General features: G+C 38.6%; 1 protein-coding gene across 7 annotated transcripts in view; it reads right to left on the minus strand.

The window, feature by feature from the left end:
* Mctp1 (multiple C2 and transmembrane domain containing 1) overlaps nucleotides 1–27,973 on the minus strand; it is a 658,641-nt gene that overhangs the window by 256,808 nt on the left and 373,860 nt on the right. For all 7 annotated transcript variants that reach the window (XM_052159581.1, XM_052159579.1, XM_052159580.1 and 4 more), the window contains exons 4-5: nucleotides 17,100–17,179; nucleotides 1,231–1,342 (exon numbers count right to left, since the gene is read on the minus strand). In XM_052159581.1, the coding sequence (XP_052015541.1) occupies nucleotides 1,231–1,342; nucleotides 17,100–17,179 (192 nt within the window). The remainder of the gene's footprint in view (nucleotides 1–1,230; nucleotides 1,343–17,099; nucleotides 17,180–27,973) is intronic.

Below are 27,973 nucleotides of genomic sequence, written 5' to 3' on the forward strand. Positions count from 1 at the left end.
GCATCCCCTCCGAGGAAGACTCATGCTTAGAGTCCATCATCTTTCCATAGAGTTGTCAACAGTCTCCTAATCTGTCTGCAGGGAGCCATCCACATCCCTTTCATGCATTCTCTGGCATGACCAGACATGAGGTTTTTTTGTTGTTGGTGTTATTTTTTTTAACAAGCAAATACAATCATGTCATTTTCCCTTCCAGACCTTACCATAATTCTTCATTGCTTTAGATAAAGTTCACAATTCTTACCACGGGCAAAAGGTCTCCTTTAAGTGTGTCTATTCCTGAGTTTGGTTTGTTTCCTTTTAGTTCTTATTTTATTTCTTACCTCAGCATTGACTTGACTTCCTTAGAGAATCCTAGATCTACACAAATAGGAACAAATTTCTTGGTTTAGTTTTCACATAAATTTGTCTTCCTTTCATAAAAAACTAAATTAGTTGTTGTCCTGTTCCTCTCAGTGAATCATTGGGCACTATTTCTAATGTGCCCTAAATACCAGCATAGAAGCTGCCTTATCACAGGCTTCTGGTGAGCACCTGATTATTTAAATAAAGATCAAAATGAAAATGTAAAATGTACTCCTAAGCATACTGATGTGGCTCACACTTGATACTTGTTCAGGTTCTTTCAGTAGTGTGGAAGTCACAGCTTCCTTTATAGCCCTCCTTCGTGTCTCATAGTAGCATGGTGTACAAGGGAGTAAAAATAGCTAGTGTAGAGATATGGAAAATATCACTATGGAAACACATTGAGAATGTGAAGAGCCCACATTTATCCAGTAAACAACCACCAGAGAACAGAAACTCTGTTATAATTTCACCTTGTTTTTCTTGTCATGACCTATTTGGTGATACAGCCAAAATAGTCTTGGATATCTCCATGTGAAATTCCAAATGTTCAATTCACTAATCAATGTATTCCCTGAAAAATACCCTAATATTTGCCTATAATATAACATGCCTGAAATTGACTACTAAAATTATGAAAAGGTATAAATCTAATTATTTAGAACAAGAGGTTCTGATCTGGAGCATGGGTCAGGGAATTTGAGATGAAGAGGCACAGCGAGCATGATGAGTGACACGCAGGATAGTCACAGAAACCAAGAACAGGCTAGAATTTTGTGTGCATCTGTTCTTTATTATTACTTCTGTATCCTAAGGGGACTCTGAGCACATAGCAAGTGGGAGCAAGAAGAGCTTTTACTGTGCCCAGGGATCTGGGAGACTTACCACATCCCTGGGTTCACCTTCCTTAGGAGTAAGGAGGACTGACAGCAAAATGATTCCAAGGTCATGGTCAGGATAATGGGGGTCTTTCAGAGTTAAGGTGACATCTGTGGACCTGTGATATAAAACACTTAGATTAGGAATAGATAGTCATTGAGTATGTAAGTCCAAAATTATCTTAATTAAGAAAAATGTAACTCTTTTGCTTTCTTAGTACGGTTTTTGTTATTATCAAAATACATCTACTAAGCTGCATACCCATGGAAGTGCTTGAGCTCACTGGGTAAATTTCTTCACGTTATGAGGTTCTAGAAAGTCACTGACAGAAATAACACTGGTCAAAGATCTCTGAACCCCCTTCCATGATTTGTAAGCTTACAGGATGAAGTCAAGCTGTTTTTCATATATCTAAGCTCAGCAACTGAACGAAGGTCTTAGTTTTATAGCTTTTTATTGAGAAGGGATATTATTTAAAATAAGCAGAAGGGTGCGAGAAGAGAAAGTATATAAAATGTAACTTGTTGCTGGGTGCCTTTGCCCAGCGTTAGGAGAAGGAGCTAAAGTGGGCACAGACGTTGGATGGATGCAGGTAAACTATTGATGATCCTGGCCTTGTAACATTCTAACTATGCTGGGTGCTGAAGCTGATATTTCTGGAGACTTAACACTTCATTGCTTATTCTGTGGCTGATAATGGTTGGCTTCTTTTTTCTTTTACTCTCTATGAACTATTTCACTATTTAACTCTATCTTACTGTTCTGTGCTAAAAACTTAACTCTTTCTTATTGTTCCATGTTTCATTAAGTGCTGAGGAAACTTAACTCTTAATCTTTTTATTATTTCCTTTACAAATGTCTGTACTTGATTAGCACTAGAAAATATAACTATTGTTTACTTTAAAAATCTCTGTGCTTAATCAGCACTATAAACTTAAGTTATACTTACTTTAATTCTCTGTGCTTATGAAGGGCTAGAAAACTTAACTCTTACTTTAATTATGTCTTAACTCTAAGTTATTTTGATGCCAGAAGCTGCTGGTCTCTGAGGAATTAACACCTGTTGCATATGCAGAGGATTAAGCAAAAGATTAGCTGTTGAGGCTTCTTTTTCTCTTGCCTGGAACCCTCAATGGCCAAGGGAGCAGGGGGTTTGGAGCAATAAAACCTTTATTGAACCAGAAAACAGTCACACTTCCAAAGGAAAAAACTTTTACACAGGCAAATGTGCATAAATACACATACATTCATGTAAACACACTCATAAATCTTCATTCATTTCAGTTGTGCCTACTTAATTATATCATACTTGCATACTTACACATACATCTATATTTATATATGGTATAAATACATCATATATATATATATATATTGGAAAGAGCTACAGACTCCACGAGCAGGTTTCATTGAGCAAGCGCCACCAGAGAAAGAAGTTACTCATTCTGGATAAAAAATAAGCTTCAACCTTTATTGCATAAAGTAAAAGCTTTTTACCTTTCATTGCTAAATGAATTAAGAAACCTGCCTCATTACAATAAAAGCCTGCCTGTTCCCTTCTGTTCTCCCTGCAGCTCCTTTTCAGTCTCCTTTTCTCTTCCTGAGAAGAATCTGCTTTATTCTTTTTCTCTCTTCATCTGCTCAGCTCTGCATCTCTGGAAATCTTCTGTTTTACTTCTACTCTCTCTCCGTTCTTCTTCTGCCTTCTACCTTCTGCTTTAGTTCCTAATTCTCTTTCTGCATTCTGTGTTCTGCTTAAAGTCATCATTCCTAGTTTTGTATTTTTTCAGGACACATGTCACATGGCATTCTTTTTTTTTAATTTTTATTTTTTAATTTCTTTTTTTTTTTTTCTGTTTTTTGGATTTTTTCTATGTTTTTTGTTCACATTCCAAATGCTTTCTCCTTTCCCGGTTCCTCCTTCCCCATAAGTCCCATAAGCCCTCTTCCCTCCACCCATTCCCCAATCACCCCCACTCCCATTTCTCTGTCCTGGTAATCCCCTACAAAGCTGGATCAAGCCTTTCCAGGATCAGGGCCCTCTCCTTCTTACCTCTTGGGAATCATTTGATATGTTAATTGTGTCTTGAGTATTCAGAACTTCTGGGCTAATTAATATCCACTTATCAGTGACTGCATTCCATGTATATTCTTTTGTGATTGGGTTACCTCACTTAGGATGATATTTTCCAGTTCCAACCATTTGCCTAAGAATTTCATGAATTCATTGTTTTTAATTTTTGAGTAGTGTTCCATTGTGTAAATATACCACATTTTCTGTATCCATTCCTCCATTGAGGGGCATCTGGGTTCTTTTCAGCTTCTGGCTATTATAAATAAGGCTGCTATGAACATAGTAGAGCATGTGTCCTTATTGCATGCCGGGAATCCTCTGTGTATATGCCCAGGAGTGGTATAGCAGGGTCCTCTGGAAGTGTCATGTGCAGTTTTCTGAGGAATCGCCAGACTGATTTCCAGAGTGGTTGTACCACCTTGCAATCCCACCAGCAGTGGAGGAGTGTTCCTCTTTCTCCACATCCTTGTCAACACCTGCTGCCTCCTGAGTTTTTAATCTTAGTCATACTGACTGGTGTGAAATCTCAGGTTTGTTTTGATTTGCATTTTCCTAATGATTAATCATGTTGAACATTTCTTAAGGTGCTTCTCAGCCATTCGAAGTCTTCAGGTGAAAATTCTTTATTTAGCTCTGTACCACATTTTTAAATAAGGTTATTTGGCTCTCTGGAGTCTACCTTCTTGAGTTCTTTGTATATACTGGATATTAGCCCTCTGGCGGATGTAGGGTTGTTGAAGATCTTTTCCCAATTTGTTGATTGTCGTTTTTTGTCCTTTTGACAGTGTCCTTTGACTTACAGAAACTTTGTAATTTTATGAGGTTCCATTTGTCAATTCTTCATCTTAAGCTATTGGAATACTACCCAACTCATTCTATGAAGTCACAGTTACACTGATACCAAAACCACACAAAGATCCAACAAAGAAAGAGAACTTCAGACCAATTTCCCAAATGAATATCAATGCGAAAATACTCAATAAAATTCTTGTCAACAGAATCCAAGAACGCATTAAAATGATTATTCACCATGATCAAGTAGGTTTCATCCCAGGGATGCAGGGATGGTTCAATATACAGAAATCCATCAATGCTATCCACTACATAAACAAACTCAAAAAAAAAAAAAAAACCCACATGGTCATTTCATTAGATGCTGAAAAAACTTTTGACAAATTTCATCATCCTTTCATTCTAAAAGTCTTGGAAAGAACAGGAATTCAAGCCCATATCTAAACATAGTAAAAGCAATATACAGCAAACTGGTAGCCAACATCAAATTAAATGGAGAGAAGCTTGAAGCAATCCCACTAAAATCAGGGACTAGACAAGGCTGCCCTCTCTCTCCATATCTTTTCAATATAGTACTTGAAGTTCTAGCTAGAGCAATTAGACAACATAAGGAGGTCAAAGGGATGCAAATTGGAAAGAAGTCACACTATCACTATTCGCAGATGATATGATAGCATACTTAAGTGACCCAAAAAAACTCTACCAGAGAACTCCTACAGTTAATAAACAACTTCAGCGAAGTGGCAGGTTATAAAATCTACTCAAGCAAACCAGTAGCCTTCCTAGACTCAAAGGATAAGCAGGTTGAGAAAGAAATTAGAGGAATGACACCCTTCACAATAGCCACAAATAATATAAAATATCTTGGTGTGACTCTAACCAAACAAGTGAAAGATCTGTATGACAATAACTTCAGGTCTCTGAAGAAAGAAATGAATGGAAGAAGACCTCAGAAAGTGGAAAAATCTTCCATGCTCATGGATTGGCAGGATTAATATAGTCACATGGCATTCTATATATTAAAAGTTCACCTCATGACTAAGCATAAGTTCAAATCACAAACTGAATAAGAAGTTTGCAACAGAGATATCTACATGTGTTTCCATTAAGTCTAGTTATCTAGCTAGACATTCATTATCTGTCACTATATCAACAGGTTCATTGAGAGTCTAAAACTGTTAGCGTTTTGTCTAGGCTCTGCCCTAGACACTATAAAAGGGGCTGCTTGCTCTTTCTTCTCTCTCTTGCTCTCTTGCCTTCTTGCTGTCCTGCTGTCCTCTTGCCCCTTCCCCCTCTCTCCCCATTCCCCTCTCCCCTTTATCTCCATGTGCTCATGGCCAGCCTCTACTTTTCTCTTCTCCTCTCCTCTCCTCTCCTCTCCTCTCCTCTCCTCTCCTCTCCTCCTCTCCTCTCCTCTCCTCTCCTCTCCTCTCCTCTCCTCTCTCTCCTCTCCTCTCCTCTCCTCTCCTCTCCTCTCCTCTCCTCTCCTCTCCTCTCCTCTCTCTCCTCTCCCCTCCCCTCCTCTCCTCTCCTCTCCTCTCCTCTCCTCTCCTCTCCTCTCCTCTCCTCTTTCTTCTTCTTCTTCTTCTTCTTCTTCTTCTTCTTCTTCTTCTTCTTCTTCTTCTTCTTCTTCTTCTTCTTCTTCTTCTTCTTCCTCTCTCTCTGTCTCTCTCTGTCTCTGTCTCTCTGTCTCTGTCTCTCTCTCTTCCTTTCTCTGTCTCTACTACCCTTAACTCCCCTCCCCATGCCCTGAATTAACTATTCTATGCTAAACTGTGGCTGGTGCCTCAGGAGCAAGGGATGCCCATAGAGAAACCCCCTTCCCTCACACTTTGCTACACCTCCAACAAATATATTCCTTCTCTCCATATCTTTATATAAAACACAACAAAACTGTAATTCTTAAGTCTAACTGTTTTATAGCATAATGAAATATATTCCTAAATAGTAAATCTTTATGCCTGCTTTCCATTTAAGGAAATTAGCTTGCAACATGTGAAAAATTACAAAGTCCCAATTACAGCTTTCAAATAATAGAAAAGTATAACTGCCATCTTCATTATAAAGGGCTTAATAATTACTAGAATAATATTAAGAATTCTTATAGAATCATCATTAAGAATTAAGAAACCATCCATTTGTAAAGCATCACTACAAGATAGTACATCTTTGTTGATCTGCAGAAAATATGCCCAATAGGGTGGGCTAATGCCCAGGGATTTTTAGATTAATTTAATAATGACAGGAAAGGCTTAACAACAGCAGAAATCAGTCCCGAGATTTGCCCCTGGGATCTTGCCTCCAAGGGTTTATTCATTGCAGTTCCACAGCAAGCTATCTCTGGAAAATCACCTGTTAGTCTTAGATGGCTTCTGACAATTTGCCTCATATTTTATTGATATATATTAAGGCAACATATAATAATTAAGAAAAACAGCTGATATCCAAAGTAATGATTTTAGTTAGGGATTGTGCAAACCTATGGCCAAAATAATTTCTCAATTTGAAATAACATAGAAACATTACATAGAGTTGGACAATAAGGATTTAGATTTAGATTAAATTTAGATTTAGATTCAGATTAGCATTCCTGAAGAATAGAGGATGAGGAATTTAGTATTGTACACAATCACTTTTATCATTAGATCTTACTACAAAAGCCTTTACTCAATAAAACTGGAAAATCTGGATGAAATGGATAATTTCCTAGACAGATACCAGGTACCAAATAAAATCAGGATCAGATAAATGTCTAAACACTTCCACAAGCCCCTAATGAAATAGAAACAGTCATCAATAGTCTCCCAATGAAAAAAAGCCCAGGACTAGATGGGTTTAGTGCAGAATTCTATCATCCTTCAAAGGAAGCCTAATACCAACAATCCCCAAACTATTCCATAAAATAGAAACAAAAGGAACACTCCCCAATTCCTTCTAAAAAGTCACAATTACTCTGATACCTAATTCATACAAAGAAGAACTTCAGACCCATTTCCCTTATAAATATTCATACAAAATACTCAATAAAATTCTTGCAAATTGAATCCAAGAATGCATCAAAATGATCATCCATCATGATCAAGTAGGTTTCATCCCAGGGATGCAGGGATGGTTCAATATAAGGAGATCAACCAATGTAATCCAGTATATAAAGTAACTCAAAGAATAAACCACATGGTCACTTCATTAGATGCTGAGAAAGCATTTGACAAAATCCAACACCCCTTCATGATAAAAGTCTTAGAAAGATCAGGAATTCAAGGCCCATACATAAACACAGTGAAAGCAATATTCAGCAAAACAGTAGCCAACATCAAACTAAATGGAGAGAAACTTGAAGCTATCCCACTAAAATCAGGGAATAGAAGAGGCTGCTCACTCTCTCCATACCTATTCAATATAGTACTTGAAGTTCTAACCAGAGCAATTAGACAACAAAAAGAGGTAAAGGGATACAAATTGGAAATACTATCACTATTTTCATATGATATGATAGTATACTTAAGTGACCCCAAAAATTCCACCAGAGAGCTCCTAAACCTGATAAACAACTTCAGCAAAATGGCCTAATATAAAACTTACTCAAACAAATCAGTGACCTTCTTCTATTCAAAGGATAAAAAGGCCGAGAAAGAAATTAGAGAAACAACTCCCTTCACAATAGTCATAAATAATATAAAATACCTTGATGTGACTCTAACTAAACAAGTGAAAGATCTCTATGACAATAACTTCAAGTGTCTGAAGAAAAAAATGGAAAAAACCTTGGAAGATGGAAAGATCTCCCATGCTCATGGATGGGCAGGATTGATATAGTAAAAATGGCCATCTTGCCGAAAGCAATCTACAGATTCAATGCAATCCCGATCAAAATTCAAACTCAATTCTTCATAGAGCTAGAAAGAGAAATTTGAAAATTCATCTGGAATAACAAATAACCCAGGATAGTGAAAACTATTCTCAACAATAAAGGTAATTCTGGGTAAATCACCATCCTTGACCCTCAAGCTGTACTACAGAGCAATAGTGATAAAAACTGTATGGTATTGGTGCAGAGACAGGCAGAGAGATCAATGAAAGAGAATTGAAGACCCAGATATGAACCCACACACCTATGGTCACTTTATCTTTGACAAAAGAGCTAAAACTATCCAGTGGAAAAAAGACAGCATTTTCAACAAATGGTATTGGTTTAACTGGTGGTTAGCATGTAGACGAATGCAAATCTATTCTTATCTCCTTGTCCTAAGCTCAAGTCCAAGTGGATTAAGGACCTACACATAAAAACACATACACTGAAACTAACAGAAAAGAAACTGGTGAAGACCCTTGAGTATATAGGCATAAGGGAAAATTTCCTGAACAGAACACCAATACCTTATGCTCTAAGATTAAGAATTGACAAATGCAACTTCATAAAATTGCAAAGTTTCTGTAAGGCAAAGGGCACTGTTAATTGGACAAAACAGTAACCAACAGATTGGGAAAAGATCTTTACCAATGCTACATACAATAGAAACTAATATCCAATATATACAAAGAACTCAACAAGTTGGACTCCAGAGAATCAAATAACCCTATTAAAAATGGGGTACAGAGCTAAACAAAGAATTCTCAACTGAGCAGTCTTGAATGATCATGAAGCACCTAAAGAAATATTCAAAATACTTATTTTTCAGGGAAATGCAAATAAAAGTGACCCTGAGATTCAGCCTCACACCAGTCAGAATGGCTAAGATGAAAAACTCAGGGGACAGCAGATGCTGGTGAGGATGTGGAGAAAGAGGAACACTCCTCCATTTCTGGTGGGATTGCAAGCTCATACAACCACTCTAGAAATCAGTCAAGCAGTTCCTCAGAAAATTGTAGATAGTACTACCTGAGGTACCAGCTATACCACTCCTGGGCATATATATCCAGAAGATGCTCCGATATGTAATAAGGGCACATGTTCCACTATGTTCATAGCAACCTTATTTATAATAGCCAGAATCTGGATAGAAACCAGATGTCCCTCAACAGAGGAATAGATACAAAAATGTAGTACATTTACATAATGGAATATTACTTAGCTGTTAAAAACAATGACTTCATGAAATTCTTAGGCAAATGGATGGAACTAGAAAATGTCATCCTCACACCAGAACTCTACCTCCTGCCAGTCAGATACGAGGCCTCCATATTGGTTCTCGGTCGCCAGAGAAATCAGACTGAGGTACGCAAATATAACCCGAGACCAACATCGCGGGGGTCTAAGCCCGACGGGCGTTGGCCTGCACCCAGGCCCTGGGCTGATCGGGGGGCCACCAGGGTGCAAACCCGGCCAGGAGGTTCCCCCCTCTCCCCCCCCCCCCCCCGCCGGCGTGCGCACCACCGCCATTTTGCCTAAGGGAAGCCAGAGAGACCTAGCAGGCAAAACCAAACCGGCTAACAGGCATAGCCCAAGGCGGACATAGCAGGGGTCTCAGACGGTCAGGCCCTGGACTGCCTCCAGGCCCTGGGCTGCTCGGTGGGCTATCTGTGTGCCGACCCAGCCAGGAGCTTGTTTGCCCGGGCCGGTTTGCGCACCACTGCCATTTTGCCTACGGGAAGCCAGAGAGACCTAGCAGGCAAAACCAAACCAGCTAACAGGCATAGCTCGAGGCGGACATAGCAGGGGTCTCAGACGGTCAGGCCCTGGACTGCCCCCAGGCCCTGGGCTGCTCGGTGGGCCATCTGTGTGCTGACCCGGCCAGGAGGTTGTTAGCCCAGCAGACTCTCCCAGCACTCTCAGGGAGCGCGCACACACCACCATCCTAGCCACCTGACAGTCCCAATTAACACTCACAGCTGAGGGGAACTTTGCTCAGACATTGTCCTGCCAGGCTTTTGCCTAGACTCAGGGCCTGAGCAGCTAGGCTAGCCTTGTGTGCACCAACCTGGTTGGGAGTTCCATTGCCCAGCAGAGAGATCAGCACGCAGAAAAGGTCCCTACAGCATACAGCCTCAGCACTCCCTGAAGGAGCAAACGGGCACCTTCTGGCTCACAGACACAATCTGGGGCAAAAAACACTAGGGCTGCAAGGGCACCCAAGAGGAGGAAAGCACATTAGCAATCTGCAACAGGGGAAACCCTGCCCTCCAGTGGTGCAGAAATAGCCCTAGAGCCTCTCAGGAGGCTGAAACACCAGCCAGAGACAAGACCAATTAGCTCCAGAGAACAAGATGGCAAAGGGCAAACGCAGGAACGCTACTAACAGAAATCTAGGCAATATGGCAGCATCTGAACCAAACTCTCCAACATTAGCAAGTCCTGGTTATGCCAACACACCACAGAAACAAGATTTGGATTTAAAATCACTGTTCATGATGCTGCTAGAAGAACACAAAAAGGACATGAATGAATCTCTTAAAGAAATGCAGAGGAACATGAATAAGCTAGAAACCCGTATAATGGAAACACAAAAAACACTTAAAGAAATGCAGGAGAATAAGGCCCAAGAGATAGAAGCCAATAAAGAAGAAAGGCAAAAAAAAAAAAAAAAAAAAAAAAAAACTTAAAGAAATGCAGGAGAACTTGAGTCAACAGGCAGAAGTCATGAAAGAGGAAACACAAAAATCTCTTAAAGAATTACAGGAAAACACAGACAAAAAAATGATGGAACTGAGCGAAACCATCCTGGACCTAAAAACAGAAGTAGAAACAACTAAGAAATCACAAAGGGAGACAACTTTGGAGATAGAAAACCTTGAGAAGAAATCAGGGGCCATAGATGCAAATATAAACAACAGAATACAAGAGATGGAAGAAAGAATCTCAGATGCCGAAGATACCATAGAAACCATTGACTCAACTGTCAAAGGAAATACAAAATGCAAAAAGCTTGTATCCCAGAACATCCAGGAAATCCAGGATACAATGAGAAGACCAAACTAAGGATTATAGGTATAGATGAGAGTGAAGATTTACAACAGAAAGGGCCAGCAAATATCTTCAACAAAATTATGGAAGAAAACTTTCCTAAAGAGAGAGATGCCTATGAATATACAAGAAGCCTACAGAACTCCAAACAGACTGGACCTGAGCAGAAATACCTCCCGTCACATAATATTCAAAACCCCAAATGCACGAAACAAAGAAAGAATATTAAAGGCAGTAAGAGAGAAAGGCCAAGTAACATATAAAGGAAGACCTATCAGAATCACACCAGACTTCTCACCAGAGACCATGAAAGCTAGAAGATCCTGGGCAGATCTCATGCAGACTCTAAGAGAACACAAATGTCAGCCAAGACTACTATACCCAGCAAAACTCTCATTCACCATAGATGGAGAAACCAAGATATTCCATGACAAAACCAAATTTACACAATATCTTTCCACAAACCCAGCTCTACAAAGAATAATAGGAGGAAAACTCCAATACAAGGAGGGAAACTACACCCTGGAAAAAGCAAGATAGTTACCTTCCTTCATCAAACCCAAAAGAAGATAACCACTCAAATATAAAAAGAACATCAAAAATGACAGGAAGTAATAATCACTATTCCCTAATATCTCTTAACATCAATGGTCTCAATTCCCCAATAAAAAAACATAGACTAACAGACTGGATAAGGAAACAGGACCCTACAATTTGCTGTATACAGGAGACACACCTCAGTGTCAAAGATAAAAGCTACTTTAGAGTAAAAGGCTGGAAGACAATCTTACAAGCCAATGGTCACAGGAAACGAGCAGGAGTAGCCATTCTAATATCAGATAAAATTGACTTTCAACCTAAAGTCATCAAAAGAGACACAGAAGGACACTTCTTGCTGGTCAAAGGAAAAATCCACCAAGAAGAACTTTCAATTCTGAACATCTATGCGCCAAATGCAAAGGCACCCTCATTCATAAAAGAAACTTTACTAAAGCTCAAAGCACACATTGCACCTAACACAATAATTGTGGGGGACTTCAACACTCCACTTTCCTCAATGGACCGATCGGGAAAACAGAAACTAAACAGAGACACAGTAAAACTAATTGAAGCTTTGGACCAATTGGATTTGACTGATATTTATAGAACATTTCACCCTAAAGCAAAAGAATATACCTTTTTCTCAGCACCTCATGGTACCTTCTCCAAAATTGACCATATAATTGGACACAAGGCAGACCTCAACAAACATAAGATGATCGAACTAATTCCATGCCTCCTATCAGATCACTATGGTGTAAGAGTGATTTTCAATAGCAACAAAAACAACAGAAAGCCCACATACACATGGAGGCTGAATAATACTCTACTCAATGACACCTTGACCAAAGAAGAAATAAAGAAAGAAATCAGAGACTTTTTAGAATTTAATGAAAATCAAGGCACAACATACCCAAATCTTTGGGACACAATGAAAGCAGTGCTAAGAGGTAAACTCATAGCCCCGAGTGCCTCCAAAAAGAAAATGGAGAGAGCACACACTAGCAGCTTAATGACACACCTGAAAGTCCTGGAACAAAAAGAAGCCAATTCACCCAGGAGGAGTAGAAGGCAGGAAATCATCAAATTCAGGGCTGAAATCAGTCAAGTGGAAACACAGAGAACTATACAAAGAATCCATGAAGTTTTTTGAGAAAATCAACAAGATAGATAGACCCTTAGCCAGGCTGACCAAATGGCAGAGAGAACGTATCCAAATTAACAAAATTAGAAATGAAAAGCGGGATATAACAACAGAAACTGAGGAAATTAAAAAAATCATCAGATCTTACTACAAAAGCCTATACTCAACACAACTGGAGAATCTGGAGGAAATGGACAATTTCCTAGACAGATACCAAATACCAAATACCAAAATTAAATCAGAAACAAATAGATCATCTAAACAGTCCCACAACCCCTAAAGAAATAGAAAGCCTTCCAACCAAAAAAAGCACAGGACCAGATGGCATCAGTGCAGAATTCTATCAGACCATCAAAGAAGACCTAACACCAATATTCTTCAAACTATTTCACAAAACAGAAACAGAAGGAACACTACCCAATTCCTTCTATGAAGCCACAATTACGCTGATATCAAAACCACACAAAGATCCAACAAAGAAAAAGAACTTCAGACCAATTTCCCTTATGAACATCGATGCAAAAATACTCAATAAAATTCTTGCCAACCAAATCCAAGAACACATAAAAACGATCATCCACCATGATCAAGTAGGCTTTATCCCAGGGATGCAGGGTTGGCTCAATATACGGAAATCCAACAATGCAATCCACTACATCAACAAACTCAAAGAAACAAACCACATGGTTATTTCATTTGATGCTGAAAAAGCATTTGACAAAATTCAGCATCCTTTCATGCCTAAAGTCTTGGAAAGAACAAAAATTCAAGGCCCATACCTAAACATAGTAAAAGCAATATACAGCAAACCGGTAGCCAGCATCAAACTAAATGGAGAGAAACTTGAAGCAATCACACTAAAATCAGGGACTAGACAGGGCTGCCCACTTTCTCCTTATATTTTCAATATTGTACTTGAGGTACTAGCTTGGGCAATTAGACAACATAAGGAGGTCAAAGGGATACAAATTTGAAAGGAAGAAGTCAAACTATCATTATTTGCAGATGATAGGATAGTCTACCTAAGTGACCCAAAAACTCCACTAGAGAACTCCTATAACAACTTCAGCAAAGTGGCAGGTTATAAAATCAACTCAAGCAAATCAGTGGCCTTCCTATACTCAAAGGATAAACAGGCTGAGAAAGAAATTAGGGAAATGACCCCCTTCACAATAGCCACAAACAGTATAAAGTATCTTGGGGTGACTCTTACCAAACATGTGAAAGATCTGTATGACAAGAACTTCAAGACTCTGAAGAAGGAAATGGAAGAAGACCTCAAAAAATGGGAAAACCTCCCATGCTCATGGATCGGCAGGATCACTATAGTTAAAATGGCCATTTTGCCAAAAGCACTATACAGATTCAATGCAATACCCATCAAAATCCCAACTCAATTCTTCACAGAGTTAGAAAGAGCAATTATCAAATTCATCTGGAACAACAAAAAAACCCAGGATAGCTAAAACTATTCTCAGCCACAAAAGAAAATCTGGGGGAATCAGTATCCCTGACCTCAAGCAATACTACAGAGCAATAGTGTTAAAAACTGCATGGTATTGGTACAGTGACAGGCAGGAGGATCAATGGAACAGGATTAAAGATCCAGAAATGAACCCACACACCTATGGCCACTTGATCCTCGACAAAGGGGCTGAAAACATCCAATGGAAAAAAGATAGCCTTTTCCACAAATGGTGCTGGTTCAACTGGAGGTCAGCATGCAGAAGAATGCGAATTGATCCATCTTTATCGCCTTGTACTAAGCTCAAATCCAAATGGATCAAGGACCTCCACATAAAGCCAGACACTCTGAAGCTAATAGAAAAGAAACTGGGGAAGACCCTTGAGGACATCAGTACAGGGAGAAAGTTTCTGAACAGAACACCAATAGCGTATGCTCTAAGAGCAAGAATTGACAAATGGGACCTCATAAAATTACAAAGTTTCTGTAAGGCAAAGGACACCATCAAGAGGACAAATTGGCAACCAACAAATTGGGAAAAGATCTTCACCAACCCTACATCAGATAGAGGGCTAATATCCAATATATATAAAGAACTCAAGAAGTTAGACTCCAGAAAACCAAACAACCCTATTAAAAAATGGGGTACAGAGTTAAACAAAGAATTCTCACCTGAAGAACTTCGGATGGCGGAGAAACATCTAAAAAATGCTCAACTTCATTACTCATTAGGGAAATGCAAATCAAAACAACCCTGAGATTTCATCTTACATCAGTCAGAATGGCTAAGATTAAAAATTCAGGAGACAGCAGGTGTTGGAGAGGGTGTGGAGAAAGAGGAACACTCCTCCACTGCTGGTGAGGTTGCAAATTGGTACAACCACTCTGGAAATCAGTCTGGCGGTTCCACCGAAAACTGGGCATGTCACTTCTGAAAGATCCTGCTATACCACTCCTGAGCATATATCCAGAGGATTCCCCAGCATGTAATAATGATATATGTTCCACTATGTTCATAGCAGCCCTATTTATAATAGCTAGAAGCTGGACAGAACCCAGGTATCCATCAACAGAAGAATGGATGCAAAAAATGTGGTATATATATATATATATATATATATATATATATATATATATATATATATATATACACAATGGAGTACTATTCAGCCATTAGAAAGAATGAATTCATGAAATTCTTAGGCAAATGGATGGAGCTGGAGAACATCATACTAAGTGAGGTAACGCAGTCTCAAAAGATCAATCATGTATGCACTCACTAATAAGTGAATATTAACCTGGAAAACTGGAATACCCAAAACATAATCCACACATCAAATGAGGTACAAGAAGAACGGAGGAGTGGTCCCTAGTTCTGGAAAGACTCAGTGTAGCAGTATAAGACAAAACCAGAACAGGGAAGTGGGAAAGGATGGGTGGGAGAACAGAGGGAGGGAAGGTGGCTTATATGACTTTCGGGGAGTGGGGGACCAGAAAAGGGGAAATCATTTGAAATGTATATAAAAAACATATTGAATAAAAATTAAAAAAATAAAAAAATAAGCTCAAAAAATAAATATATATTAAGGCAATATATAATAATTAAGAAAATACAGTTAATATCCAAAATAATGTGAACAGCATGATAGTGGGCAATTTATCACATAATTTTAATATATTAAGGTGTGATATGTGAAAACATGAACTGCTTTGTAGTGTCAGACATTTAATTGAACCATACAGAATCTGTCCTCAAATTGTTTTCAATATTAATTTAGCTATCAGTAATCATTACAGTTTAGTAGCAACAAATTGTCTTTTTACTTTTTTATGCATATATGTGCATACAGGTGTGTTTGTGTGCATACGTGTCACCAAGATGATGGTGGTGGTACTGGAATACAGTTGTGAGTGTAGTAGAGGCTATGGGCAGATGTTAGGTATCTTCCTCAGTCACATTCCAACACAATTATCTGAGGCAAGGTTTCTCACTGGACTATACAGAACAGTTTAATGAGGTTTCTCACCAGTTTGTCTAGGCAAGCTGGCCAGTGAGCCCCAGATCCATCTGCCTGTTCCTAGTTCTCCAGCGTTGGGATTATAGTTATCCACCATTGTCTACAACTTGTTTTATAGATTATAGAGATCAAAATTCATGACTTTATGCTTATATAACAAACATTTTACTGCCTGAGCCATAGCCCAAAATCCACTTGTGTTTATAAATAAATGTGGATTTGGCATCATATTGTATCAATGCAGTTTATGCATATTTGGGGTTGCGATTTAATTGGGCTCCTTTAAAGAGTTCCTTTGATATTATAGAATAGTTTAATCTTGACATATAAATAAATAAGAATAAGAATTAAGGAATTCCTATAAGGAATAAATATCAAATTGATTTAAAAAATTGTAGGGGCTGGAGAGATGGTTTAGTGGTTCAGAGCAATGACTGCTTTTCCAGAGTTCAATTCCCAGCAGCCACATGGTGGCTCACGACCATCTGTAATGGGATCTAATGCCCTCTTCTGGCTTGTCTGAAGACCGCTACAGTGTACTCACATACATAAAATAAACAACAAATAATTCTTTTATAAAATGTTAATGCTGGAGTGATTACAATTCCAGATCTTAAGTTAAACTGCCAAGCCATAGCAATTTCAAGCAATGTGGCAGTGTTCCCAAGAAGACATGTAGACTAATGGAGAAAAATTGAAGACATAAACATGAACACACATAACTTCTGTCACTTAATATTTCACAAAGACAGAAAAGACATACACTTGAAAAAAAGAAAACATCTTCCAAAAATATTGCTGAGAAACTATGCTGGTGAGATGGCAGGTGCCCAGATGGCAGTGACGGGATGCCAGCAGGACTCTGCACTGACTGGCATTTCGACTTCACACCAGCCAGCTCTACAGTGATGCACAGCAATAGTAAGATTTTTGATAGTTACCTGTTTAACTCCAACTGTGTGAGATCGAGAAAGGCTGAGCCCATAAAGTCATCCTGCAGTCCAAAATCATAGTCAAATACCTAAGTGACCAAAGAGACAAAGCGTTTCAAAATAATTTTTAGAAAACATTTAAACAAAACATACTGATTATAAAAACTGGTTATCTCATATATATACCCTAACCCTAACCCTAACCCTAACCCCCAACCCTAACCCTAACCTAACCCTAACCTAACCCTAACTCTAACATATATATATGAGATAAAATGAGATTAAATAAATCTATAAACTGATATATATGTCAGTTTATAGATTTATTTAATTTGTGATTATTTATTATCTAGTTATTTTTTTCAGAATAGCTAATCATTTTGGTATAGATATATTCTTTCTAATGTGAATGGAATATCCTTAAATATGTTCAGATTGTTCGTTTAAACTTGCAACAAATACTTTAATTGCTCTATTATCTAAATGAATTATTTTATTAGATATTTTCTTTATTTAAATTTTAAATGTTACCCCCCCTTTCCCAGTTTCACCCCTGGAAACCCTCTATTCTATACCCTGTCACCCTGCTTCTATAAGGGTGTTCCCCCACCCCCCACCCACCCACTCCTGCTTCCCCGGCCTCAAATTCCCCTACACTGGACACTGAGCCTTAATAAGACCAAAAGCCTCTCCTCCCATTGATGCATGACAAGGCCATTCTTGGCAACATATGAGGCTAGAGCCATGGGTCCCTCCATGTGTACTCCTTGGTTGGTAGTTTATTCTCTGGGAGCTCTGGGAGGGGGTCTGGTTGGTTCATATTGTTGAACCTCCTGTGGGGCTGCAAGCTCCTTCAGCTCCTTGGGTCTTTTCTCTAGCTCCTCCATCGGGGACCCTGTGCTCCGTCCAATGGCTGACTGACAGCATCCATCTCTGTGTTTGTCAGGCTCTGGAAAAGCCTCTCAGGAGACACCTATATCAGGCTCCTGTCAACATGCACTTATTGGCATCCACAATAGTATTTGGGTTTGGTGACTATAGATGGGATGGATTCCCAGGTGGGACAGTCTCTGGGTGGCTTTTCTTTCAGTCTCTGCTCTACACTTTGTTTCTGTATTTGCTACTGTGAGCATTCTGTTCCCTTTTAAAAGAAGGACCAAAGCACTCACAGGTTGATCTTCCTTCTTGAGCTTCATGTGATTGGTGAATTGTATCTTGGATATTCTGAGCTTTTGAGCTAACATCCACTTATCATTGAGTGCATACTATGTGTGTTCTTTTGTAATTGGGTTACTTCACTCAGGATATTCACTAGGTCCAACTATTTGCCTAAGAATTTCATGAATTCATCATTTTTAATAGCTGAGTAGTACTTCATTAGGTAAATATACCACATTTTCTCTATCCATTCCTCTTTTGAAGGACATCTGGGTTCTTTGCAGCTTCTAGGTATTATAAATAAGACTGCTATAAACATAGTAGAGCATGTGTCCTTGTTATATGTTGGAGAATCTTTGGGTATATGCTCAGGAGTGGTATAGCTAGGTCCTCAGGTAATACTATGTCCAATATTCTGAGGAACTACCAGACTGATTTCCACAGTGGTTATACCAGCTTGAAATCCCACCAACAATGGAAGAGTGTTTCTCTTTCTCCACATCTTCACCAGCATCTGCTGTCACCTGAGTTTTTGATCTTAGCCATTTTGACTGATATGAGGTGGAATCTCAGGGTTGTTTTGATTTACATTTCCCTGATGACTAAGGATGTTTAACATTTCTTTAGGTGCTTCTGAACCATTCAGTTTCCTCAGTTCAGAATTCTCTTTTAAGCTCTGTTCCCCATTTTTTTAATAGGGTTATTTGATTCTCTGGAGTCCAACTTCTTGAGTTCTTTGTATACATTGGATATTAACCCTCTATTGGATATAGGATTGGTAAAGATCTTTCCCCAATCTGTTGGCTGCTGTTTTCTCCTATTTATGGTGTCCTTTGCCTTACAGAAGCATTGCAGTTTTTGAAGTCTCATTTATTGATTCTTGATCTTAGAGCACAAGCCATTGGTAATTTGTTCAGGAAAATTTCCCCTGTGCCCACATGTTCCAGGTTCTTCCCCACTTTCTCCTATGTTAGTTTCAGTGTATATGTTTTTATGTGGAGGTCCTTGGTCCACTTGGACTTGAGCTTTGTACAGAGAGATAAGACTGGGTCTATTTGCATTCTTCTACGTGTTGGGTGCCAGTTGAACCAGCACTATTTGTTGAAAAATGCTGTCTTTTCCCCACGGTATGGTTTTAGCTCCTTTGTCAAAGATCAAGTGACCATAGGTGTGTGGGTTCATTTCTGTGTCTTCAATTCTATTACATTGATGTACCTGCCTGTCACTGTACTGATACCATGCAGTTTTTTTAAATCACTAATGCTCTGTAGTACAGCTTGAGGCAGGTATGGTGATTTCCCCAGATGATCTTTTATTGTTGAGAATAATTTTTGCTATCCTGTTTTTTTTTTATTCCAAATGAATTTAAGAATTGCTCTTGCTAACTCTATGAAGAATTGAGTTGGAATTTTGATTGGGATTGCACTGAATCTGTAGATTGCTTTAGGCAAGATGGCCATTCTTACTATATTAATTCTACCTATCCATGAGCATGGATGATCTTTTCATCTTCTGAGGACTTCTTCAATGTACAGATCTTTCACCTTTTTGGTTAGAGTCACATCAAGGTATTTTATATTGTTTGTGACTACTGTAAAGTGTGTCTTTTCTTTTATTTCTTTATGAGCCTGTTTATTGTTTGAGTATAGGAAGGCTACCGATTTGTTTGAATTAATTTTATATCTAGCCACTTTACTGAAGTTGTTTTTCAGATGTAGGACTTCTCTGGTAGAATTTTTGGGGTTGCTTATGTATACTATATCATCTGCAAATAATGATATTTTGACTTCTTCCTTTCCAACTGTATCCCTTTGACTTCCTTTTGTTGTCTAATTCCTGTAGCTAGAATTTCAAATACTATATTGAATACATATGGAGAGAGAGAGAGAGAGTGGGCAGCCTTGCCTAGTCACTTATTTTTGATGGGATTGCTTCAAGTTTCCATTTAGGTTGATGTTGGCTACTGGTTTGCTGTATATTGCTTCTACTGTGCTTAGGTATGGGTCTTGAATTTCTGATCTTTGCAAAACTTTTAACATGAAGGTATGTTGAATTTTGTCAAATGCTTTTTCAGCATCTAATGAAATGATCTTGGGCTTTTTTCTTTGAGTTTTTTATATAATGGATTAAATTGATGAATTTTTATATATTGGACCATCCTTGCATCCCTGAGATGAAGCCTACTTGATCATGGTCAATGGCCGTTTTAATGCGTTCTTAGATTAAATTGGTGACAACTTTATTGAGTATTTTTGCATCAATATTCATAAGGGAAATGGGTCTGAAGTTCTCCTTCTTTGTAGGGTCTTTGTGCGGATTAGGTACCAGAGTAATTGTGGCTTCATAGAACTAATTGGGTAGTGTTCCATCTGTTTCAATACTGTGAAATAGTTTGAAACGTATTGAAAAGTATTAGGTATTCTTTAAAGGTCTGATAGAATTCTGCACTAAACCAATCTGGTCCTGAGCTTTTTTAGGTTGGAGACTTTTAATGATTGCTTCTATTTCTTTAGGAGTTATGGGACAGTTCAGATGGTTTATCTGATCCTGATTGAACTTTGGTATTTTCTAGAAAATTGCCCATTTCATCCAGATTTTCCAATTTGGTTGAGTATAGGCTTTTGTAGTAGCATCTGATAATGGTTTGAATTTCCCAGTTTTTTTGTTTGTTTGTTTGGTAGGTTTTTAGGTTTTTTTGTATATGTCTCCCTTTTCATTTCTGATTTTGTCAATTTGGATACTGTCTCTGTGCCTTCTGTTCAGTCTGGCTAACAGTTTAATCTATCTTGTTGATTTTCTCAAAGAAGCAGCTCCTGGTTTGGTTGATTCTTTGTTTTTGTTTTTTATTTTGATTGTTTTGCTTTTTCTCTTTTTTAATTTTTTTTATTAGATATATTTTTTTATTTACATTTCAAATGAGTCCCCTTTCCTAGTTCCCTTTCCTCACTGAAAGTCCCATAAGCTATCTCCCCTCCCCCTGCTCACCAAACAACCCCCACCTGCTTCCCTGTTCTGGTATTCCCCTACACTGCTGCATCCAGCTTTCCAGGACCAGGGGCCTCTCCTCCTTTTGGTTGACATTTTTGTCCCTGGGAGTACTGGGTGGCTCACATCTTTGTACCTTCATGGCAATGTAAACCCCTTCAGCTCCTTGGGTCCTTTCTCTAGCTCCCCCATTGCGGACTTTGTGCTCAGTTCAATGGCTGGCTGAGAGAGACTCCCTCTGTATTTGTCATACACTAGCAGAGCCTCCCAGGTGACAGCTATATCCAGCTCCAGTCAGCAAGTACTTGGGGACATTGATATTAGTGTCTGGGTTTTGTAACTGTATATGGGATGGATCCCTAGGAGAGGTAGTCTCTGGATCATCTTTCCCTCAGATTCTGCTCCACATTTTGCCGCTATCTTCTTCTGTGGGTATTTTGTTCCCCCTTCTAAGAAGGACCAGAGTATCCATATGTTTTTCTTCCTTCTTGGTCATCATTTGATATATGAATTGTGTCCTGGGTATTCTGGACTAATATCTACTTATCAGTGAGTGTATACCATGTGTGTTCTTTTATGATTGGGTTACCACACTTAGGATGATATTTTCCAGTTCCACCCATTTGCCTAAGAATTTCATGAATTCATTGTTTTTAATAGTTGAGTAGTGTTCCATTGTGGAAGTATACCACATTTCCTTATCCATTCTTCTGTTGAGGGGCATCTGTGTTCTTTCCAGCTTCTGGCTATTAAAATAGGGCTGCTATGAACATAGTGGAGCATGTTCCCTTATTACATGCTGGAGAATCCTCTGGGTATATGCCCAGGAATGGTATAACAGGATCCTCCGGTAGTATTATGCCCAGTTTTCTGAGGAACTGCCAGACTGATTTCCAGAGTGGTTGTACCAGCTTACATTTGCACCAGCAGTGGAGGAGTGTTCCTCTTTCTCCACATCCTCCCAGCACCTGCTGTCTCCTGAGTTTTTGATCTTAGCCATTCTGACTGATGTGAGGTGAAATCTCAGGGTTTTGATTTGCATTTCCCTGATTACTAAGAATGTTAAACTTTTTTCTAGCTGCTTCTGAGCCATTTGATATTCGTCAGGTGAAAATTCTTTGTTTAGCTCTCTACCCCATTTTTTAATAGGGTTATTTGGTTCTCTGGAGTCTAACTTCTTGAGTTCTTTGTATATATTGAATATTAGCTCTCTGTCAGATGTAGAGTTGGTAAAGATGTTTTCCCAATTTTTTGGTTGCCATTTTGTCCTATTGACAGTGTCCTTTGCCTTACAGAAACTTTGTAATTTTTGAGGTTCCATTTGCCAATTCTTGATCTTAGAGCATAAGCTATTGGTCTTCTGTACAGGAAATTTCCCCCTGTGCCATGTGTTCGAGGCTCTTCCCCAGTTTCTTTTCTATTAGTTTCAGAGTGTCTGGTTTTATGTGGAGGTCCTTGATCCACTTGGACTTGAGCTCAGTACAAGGAGATATGAATGGGTCAATTTGCATCCTTCTGCATGCTAGCTAGTTGAACCGGCACCATTTAAGGAAAAGGCTATCTTTTTTTCCCACTGGATGGTTTTAGCTCCTTTGTCAAAGATCAAGTAACCATAGGCGTGTGGGTTCATTTCTGGGTCTTCAGTTCTAATCCATTGGTCACTGTACCAATACCACACAGTTTTTAATACTATTTCTCTGTAGTACTGTTTGAGGTCCAGGATACTGATTCTCCCAGAAGTTCTTTTTTTTTTAATGCAGGATTATTTTTTTTAATATTTTTATTTTCTATATTCTTTGTTTACATTCCAAATGATTTCCCCTTTCCCAGATCTTCCCTCCCCATATGTCCAATAAACCTTCTTCTCTCCATCCATTCTCCAATCACCTCCTTCCTTTTTCTCTGTCCTTACATTCCCCTCCAATGCTAGATCAATCTTTTCCAGGATCAGGACCCTCTCCATACTTTTTCATGGGAGTCATTTGTTATGTGATTTGTGCCTTGGGTATTCAGGGCTTCTGGGCTAATTAATATCCACTTATCAGAGATTGCATTCCATGTGTAATCTTTTGTGATTGGGTTACCTCACTTAGGATGATATTTTCTCCCAGAAGTTCTTTTACTGTCGAGAATAGTTTTAGCTATCCTGGGATTTTTGTTATTCCAGGTGAATTTGGGAATTGCTCTTTCTAACTCTATGAAGAACTGAGTTGGGATTTTGATGGAGATTGCATTTTATTTGTATATTGCTTTTGGGAAGATGACCATTTTTACTATATTAATGTTGCCAATCCACGAGCATGGGAGATCTTTCCATCTTCTGAGGTCTTCTTCGATTTCTTTCTTCAGAGACTTGAAGTTCTTGTCATATAGATCTTTCACCTTTGTTTAGAGTCATACCAAGATACTTTTTATTGTTTGTGGCTATTGTGAAGGGTGTCATTTCCCTAATTTCTGTATCAGCCTGTTTATTCTTTGAGTATAGGAAGGCTACTGATTTGAGGTAATTTTATATCCAGCTACTTTGCTGAAGTTGTTTATCAGCTGTAGGAGTTCTCTGGTGTAGTTTTTGGGGTCACTTAAGTATACTATCTTATCATCTGTAAATAGTGATAATTTCACTTCTTCCTATCCAATTTGTATCCCTTTTGTTATCTAATTGCTCTAGCTAGAACTTACAGTACCATATTGAATAAGTATGTAGAGAGTGCAGCCTTGTCTAGCCCTTGATTTTAGTGGGATTGCTTCAAGTTTCTCTCCATTTAGTTTGATGTTGGCTACTGGTTTGCTGTATATTGCTTTTATTATGTTTAGGTATGGGCCTTGAATTCCTGTTCTTTCCAAGACTTTTAACATGAAAGGATGGTTAATTTTGTCAAATGCTTTTTCAGCATCTAATGAAATGACCATGTGGTTTTTGTTTGAGTTTGTTTATGTAGTGGATTACTTTGATGGATTTGCTTATATTGAACCATCTCTGCATCCCTGGGATGAAGCCTACTTGATTGTGGTGAATGATCTTTTTGAGGTGTTCTTGAATTCAGTTGGCAAACATTTTATTGAGTATTTTTGCATCTAAATTCATAAAGGAAATTGGTCTGAAATTCTCTTTGTTTGGTGGATCTTTGTGTGATTTTGGTATCAGCATAATTGTGGATTCATAGAATGAGTGGGGTAGTGTTCCTTCTCTTTATATTTTGTGGGATAGTTTGAAGAGTATTGGTGTTAAGTCTTCTTTGAAAGTCTGACAGACTTCTGCACTAAAACCATCTGGTCCTGTGCTTTTTTTGGTTGGGAGACTTTCAATGACTGCTTCTATTTCTTTAGGGGTCATGGAACAGTATGAATGATCTATTTGACCCTGATTCAACTTTGGCATTTGTTATCTCTCAAGAAAATGCTCCATTTCACCCACATTTTCCAGTTGTCCTGAGTATAGGCTTTTGTAGCAGGATCTAATGATTTTTTTCGAATTTCCTCAGTTTCTGTTGTTATATCTCTCTTTTTATTACTGATTTTGTTAACTTAGATACTGTCTTTGTGCCTTTTGGTTAGTCTGGCTAAGGGTTTATCTATCTTGTTGATTTGCTCAAAGAACCAGTTCCTGGTTTTGTTTATTCTTTGTATGGTTCTTTTTGTTTCTACTTGGTTGATTACAGCCCTGAGTTTGATGATTTCCTGCCTTCTACTCCTTGTGGGTGTATTAACTGCTTTCCTCTTTAATGCTTTCATGTGTGCTGTAAAGCTGCTAGTGTATGCTCTCTCTAACTTCTTTTTGGAAGCATTCAGAGCTATGAGTTTTTCTCTTAGCACTGCTTTCATTGTGGTCCATAAATTTGGGTATGTTGTGCTTTCATTTTCATTAAATTCTAAAACATCTTTGATTTTTCCCCATAGTTCTTCCTTGACCAAGGTATCATTGAGTAGATCCTTGTTCAGCTTCCATGTGTATGTGGTCTTCTGCTGTTTTTGTTGCTATTGAAGACCACCCTTACTCCATAGTGATCTGATAGGAGTAATGGAATTACTTCAGTTTTCTTATATCTGTTGAGGTATGTTTAGCGATCAATTATATGGTCAGTTTTGGAGAAGGTACCATGAGGTGCTGAGACAAAGGTATATTCTTTTGATTTAGGATGAAATGTTCTATTGATATCTATTAAATCCATTTGGTTCAAAACTTCTGTTTCACGATGGTGGCGCACGCCTGTACTCCCAGCACTCTGGGAGGCAGAGGCAGGTGGATTTCTGAGTTCGAGGCCAGCCTGGTCTACAGAGTGAGTTCCAGGACAGCCAGGGCTATACAGAGAAACCCTGTCTCAAGAAAAAAACCAAATCCAAAAAACAAAACCAAAAACAAAAAAAGCCCAAAAACCAAACTTCTGTTTCACTGTGTCACTGTTTAGTTTGTGTTTCTCTGATCTGTCCATTGAGGAGTGTGGGGTTGTTGAAGTCACCCACAATTATTGTGTTAGGTGCAATGTGTGTTCTAAGATTTAATAAAGTTTGCCCCTGTATTTGGAGAATAGATTTTCAGAATTGAGAGTCTTTTTTGGTAGATTTTTCCTTTGATGAGTATTAAGTATCCTTCTGTGTCTTTTTTTTTGATGACTTTTGTTTGAAAGTCAATTTTATCCGATATTAGAATGGCTATTCCCACTTGTTTCCTGCAACCATTTGCTTGGAAAATTGTTTTTCAGCCTTTTGCTCTGAGGTAGTGTTTGTCTTTGACACTTAGCTGCATTTACTGTATACAGAAATATTTTGGGTCCTGTTTAAGTATTCAGTCTGTTAGTCTATGCCTTTTTAATGGGCAATTGAGTATATTGATGTTAAGAAATATTAAGGGATAGTGATTGTTGCTTCCTGTTATTTTTTAATGTAATTTTTATATTTGTGTGGTTATCTTCTTTTGGGTTTGTTGAAAGATTAATTTCTTGCTTTTTCTAGTGTGTAGCTTCCCTCGTTTTGTTGGTGTTTTCCATTCATTATCCTTTGAAGTGTTGATTTGTGGAAAGTTATTGTGTAAATTTGTTTTGTCATGGAATATCTTCGCTTTTCCATCTATGGTAATTGAGAGATTTGCTGGGTATAGCAGAGCCTGAGTTAGCATTTATGTTACCTTAGGGTCTGTATGATATTTGCCCAGGGTCTTCTGGCTTTCCTAGTCTTTGGTGAGAAGTCTGGTATGATTCTAACAGGTCTACCTTTATAAGTTACTTGACATTTTTCCCTTACTGCTTTTAATATTCTTTCTTTATTTAGTGCATTTGGTGTTTTAATTATAATTTGATGGGAGCAATTGCTTTTCTGGCCAAATCTATTTGGAGTTCAGTAGACTTCTTGTGTGTTCATTGGCCCCTCTTTAGGTTTGGGAAGTTTTCTTCTATAATTTGTTGCAGACATTTACTGGCCCTTTAAGTTGGAAATCTTCACTCTTTTTTATACCTATAATTTTTTGGTTTGGTCTTCTCATTTTGTCCTGAATTTCCTGGATGTTTAGGTAAGGAGATTTTTGCATTTTGCAATTTCTTTGACAGTTGTGTCAATGCTTTCTATGGTATCTTCTGCATCTGAGATTTTCTCTTCTGTCTCTTGTATTTCGTTATTGATGCTTGCATCCATGACGCCTGACTTCTTTCCTAGGTTTTCTATGTCCAGAGTTTTTTCCCTTTGTGATTTCTTTATTTTTTCTACTTCTCTTTTTAGATCCTGGATGTTTCTTTCAATTCCTTCACCTGTTTGTTTTTGCTTCCCTGTAAGTTTTAAGGGCTTCTACCTGTTTACCTGTGTTCTCCTGTATTTCTTTAAGGGAGTTATTTATGTCCTTCTTGAAGCCCCCTATCAGCATGATGAGCTGTGATTTTAAATCCAAATCTTGCTTTTCTGGTGTGTTGGGATATCCAGGACTTGCCGTTGTGGGAGAATTGGGTTCAGACGGTGCCATGTTGCCTTGATTTTTGTTAGTACCCTTACATTTGCCTTTTGCAATCTGGTTATGGCTAGCGTTAGTTGGTCCTTCTCTCTCTGGCTGGTGCGTGTCTCTCCTGTGTGCCTGCAAGCCTGTTTCCACACCCATGGGTAACCAGCTTTCCCTGGCACAGAGTGCTATATCACTGCCCAGTTCCTGGGTGCAGGTGGGGTCCTGGCAGATGTGTCCCAAGTGATCTTACAGTCAGGTGTTTCCTGTGTTCCTGGATGTACCTGTCTGCTCAGTTACAGGAGCAAAGATAGTGGTCTCATCTCTAAATGCTGGACTCCCTCTAAATGCAGGACTCCATGCAGAGCATGGATTTCCCCTTTTCTGGCCCCCCACTCCCTGAAAGTCACATAAGCCCTCTTCCCTCCCTCTGTTTTCCCATCCACCCCTTCCCACTTCCCTGTTCTAGTTTTGCCCTATAATGCTACACTGAGTCTTTCCAGAACCAGGGGCCACTCCTCTGTTCTTCTTGTACCTCTTTTGATGTGTGGATTGTTTTGGGTATTCCAATTTTCTAGGCTAATATCCACTTATTAGTGAGTGCATACCATGATTGATCTTTTGGGACTGGGTTACCTCACTTAGTATGATGTTCTCCAGCTCCATCCATTTGTCTAAGAATTTCATGAATTCATTGTTTCTAATGGCTGAATAGTATTCCATTGTGTATATATACCACGTTTTTGCATCCATTCTTCTGTTGAGGGATACCTAGGTTCTTTCCAGCTTCTGGCTATTATAAATAGGGCTGCTATGAACA

The sequence above is a fragment of the Apodemus sylvaticus genome, chromosome 16 (assembly GCF_947179515.1).
Source record: "Apodemus sylvaticus chromosome 16, mApoSyl1.1, whole genome shotgun sequence".
In the NCBI taxonomy this organism is placed as follows: domain Eukaryota; kingdom Metazoa; phylum Chordata; class Mammalia; order Rodentia; family Muridae; genus Apodemus; species Apodemus sylvaticus.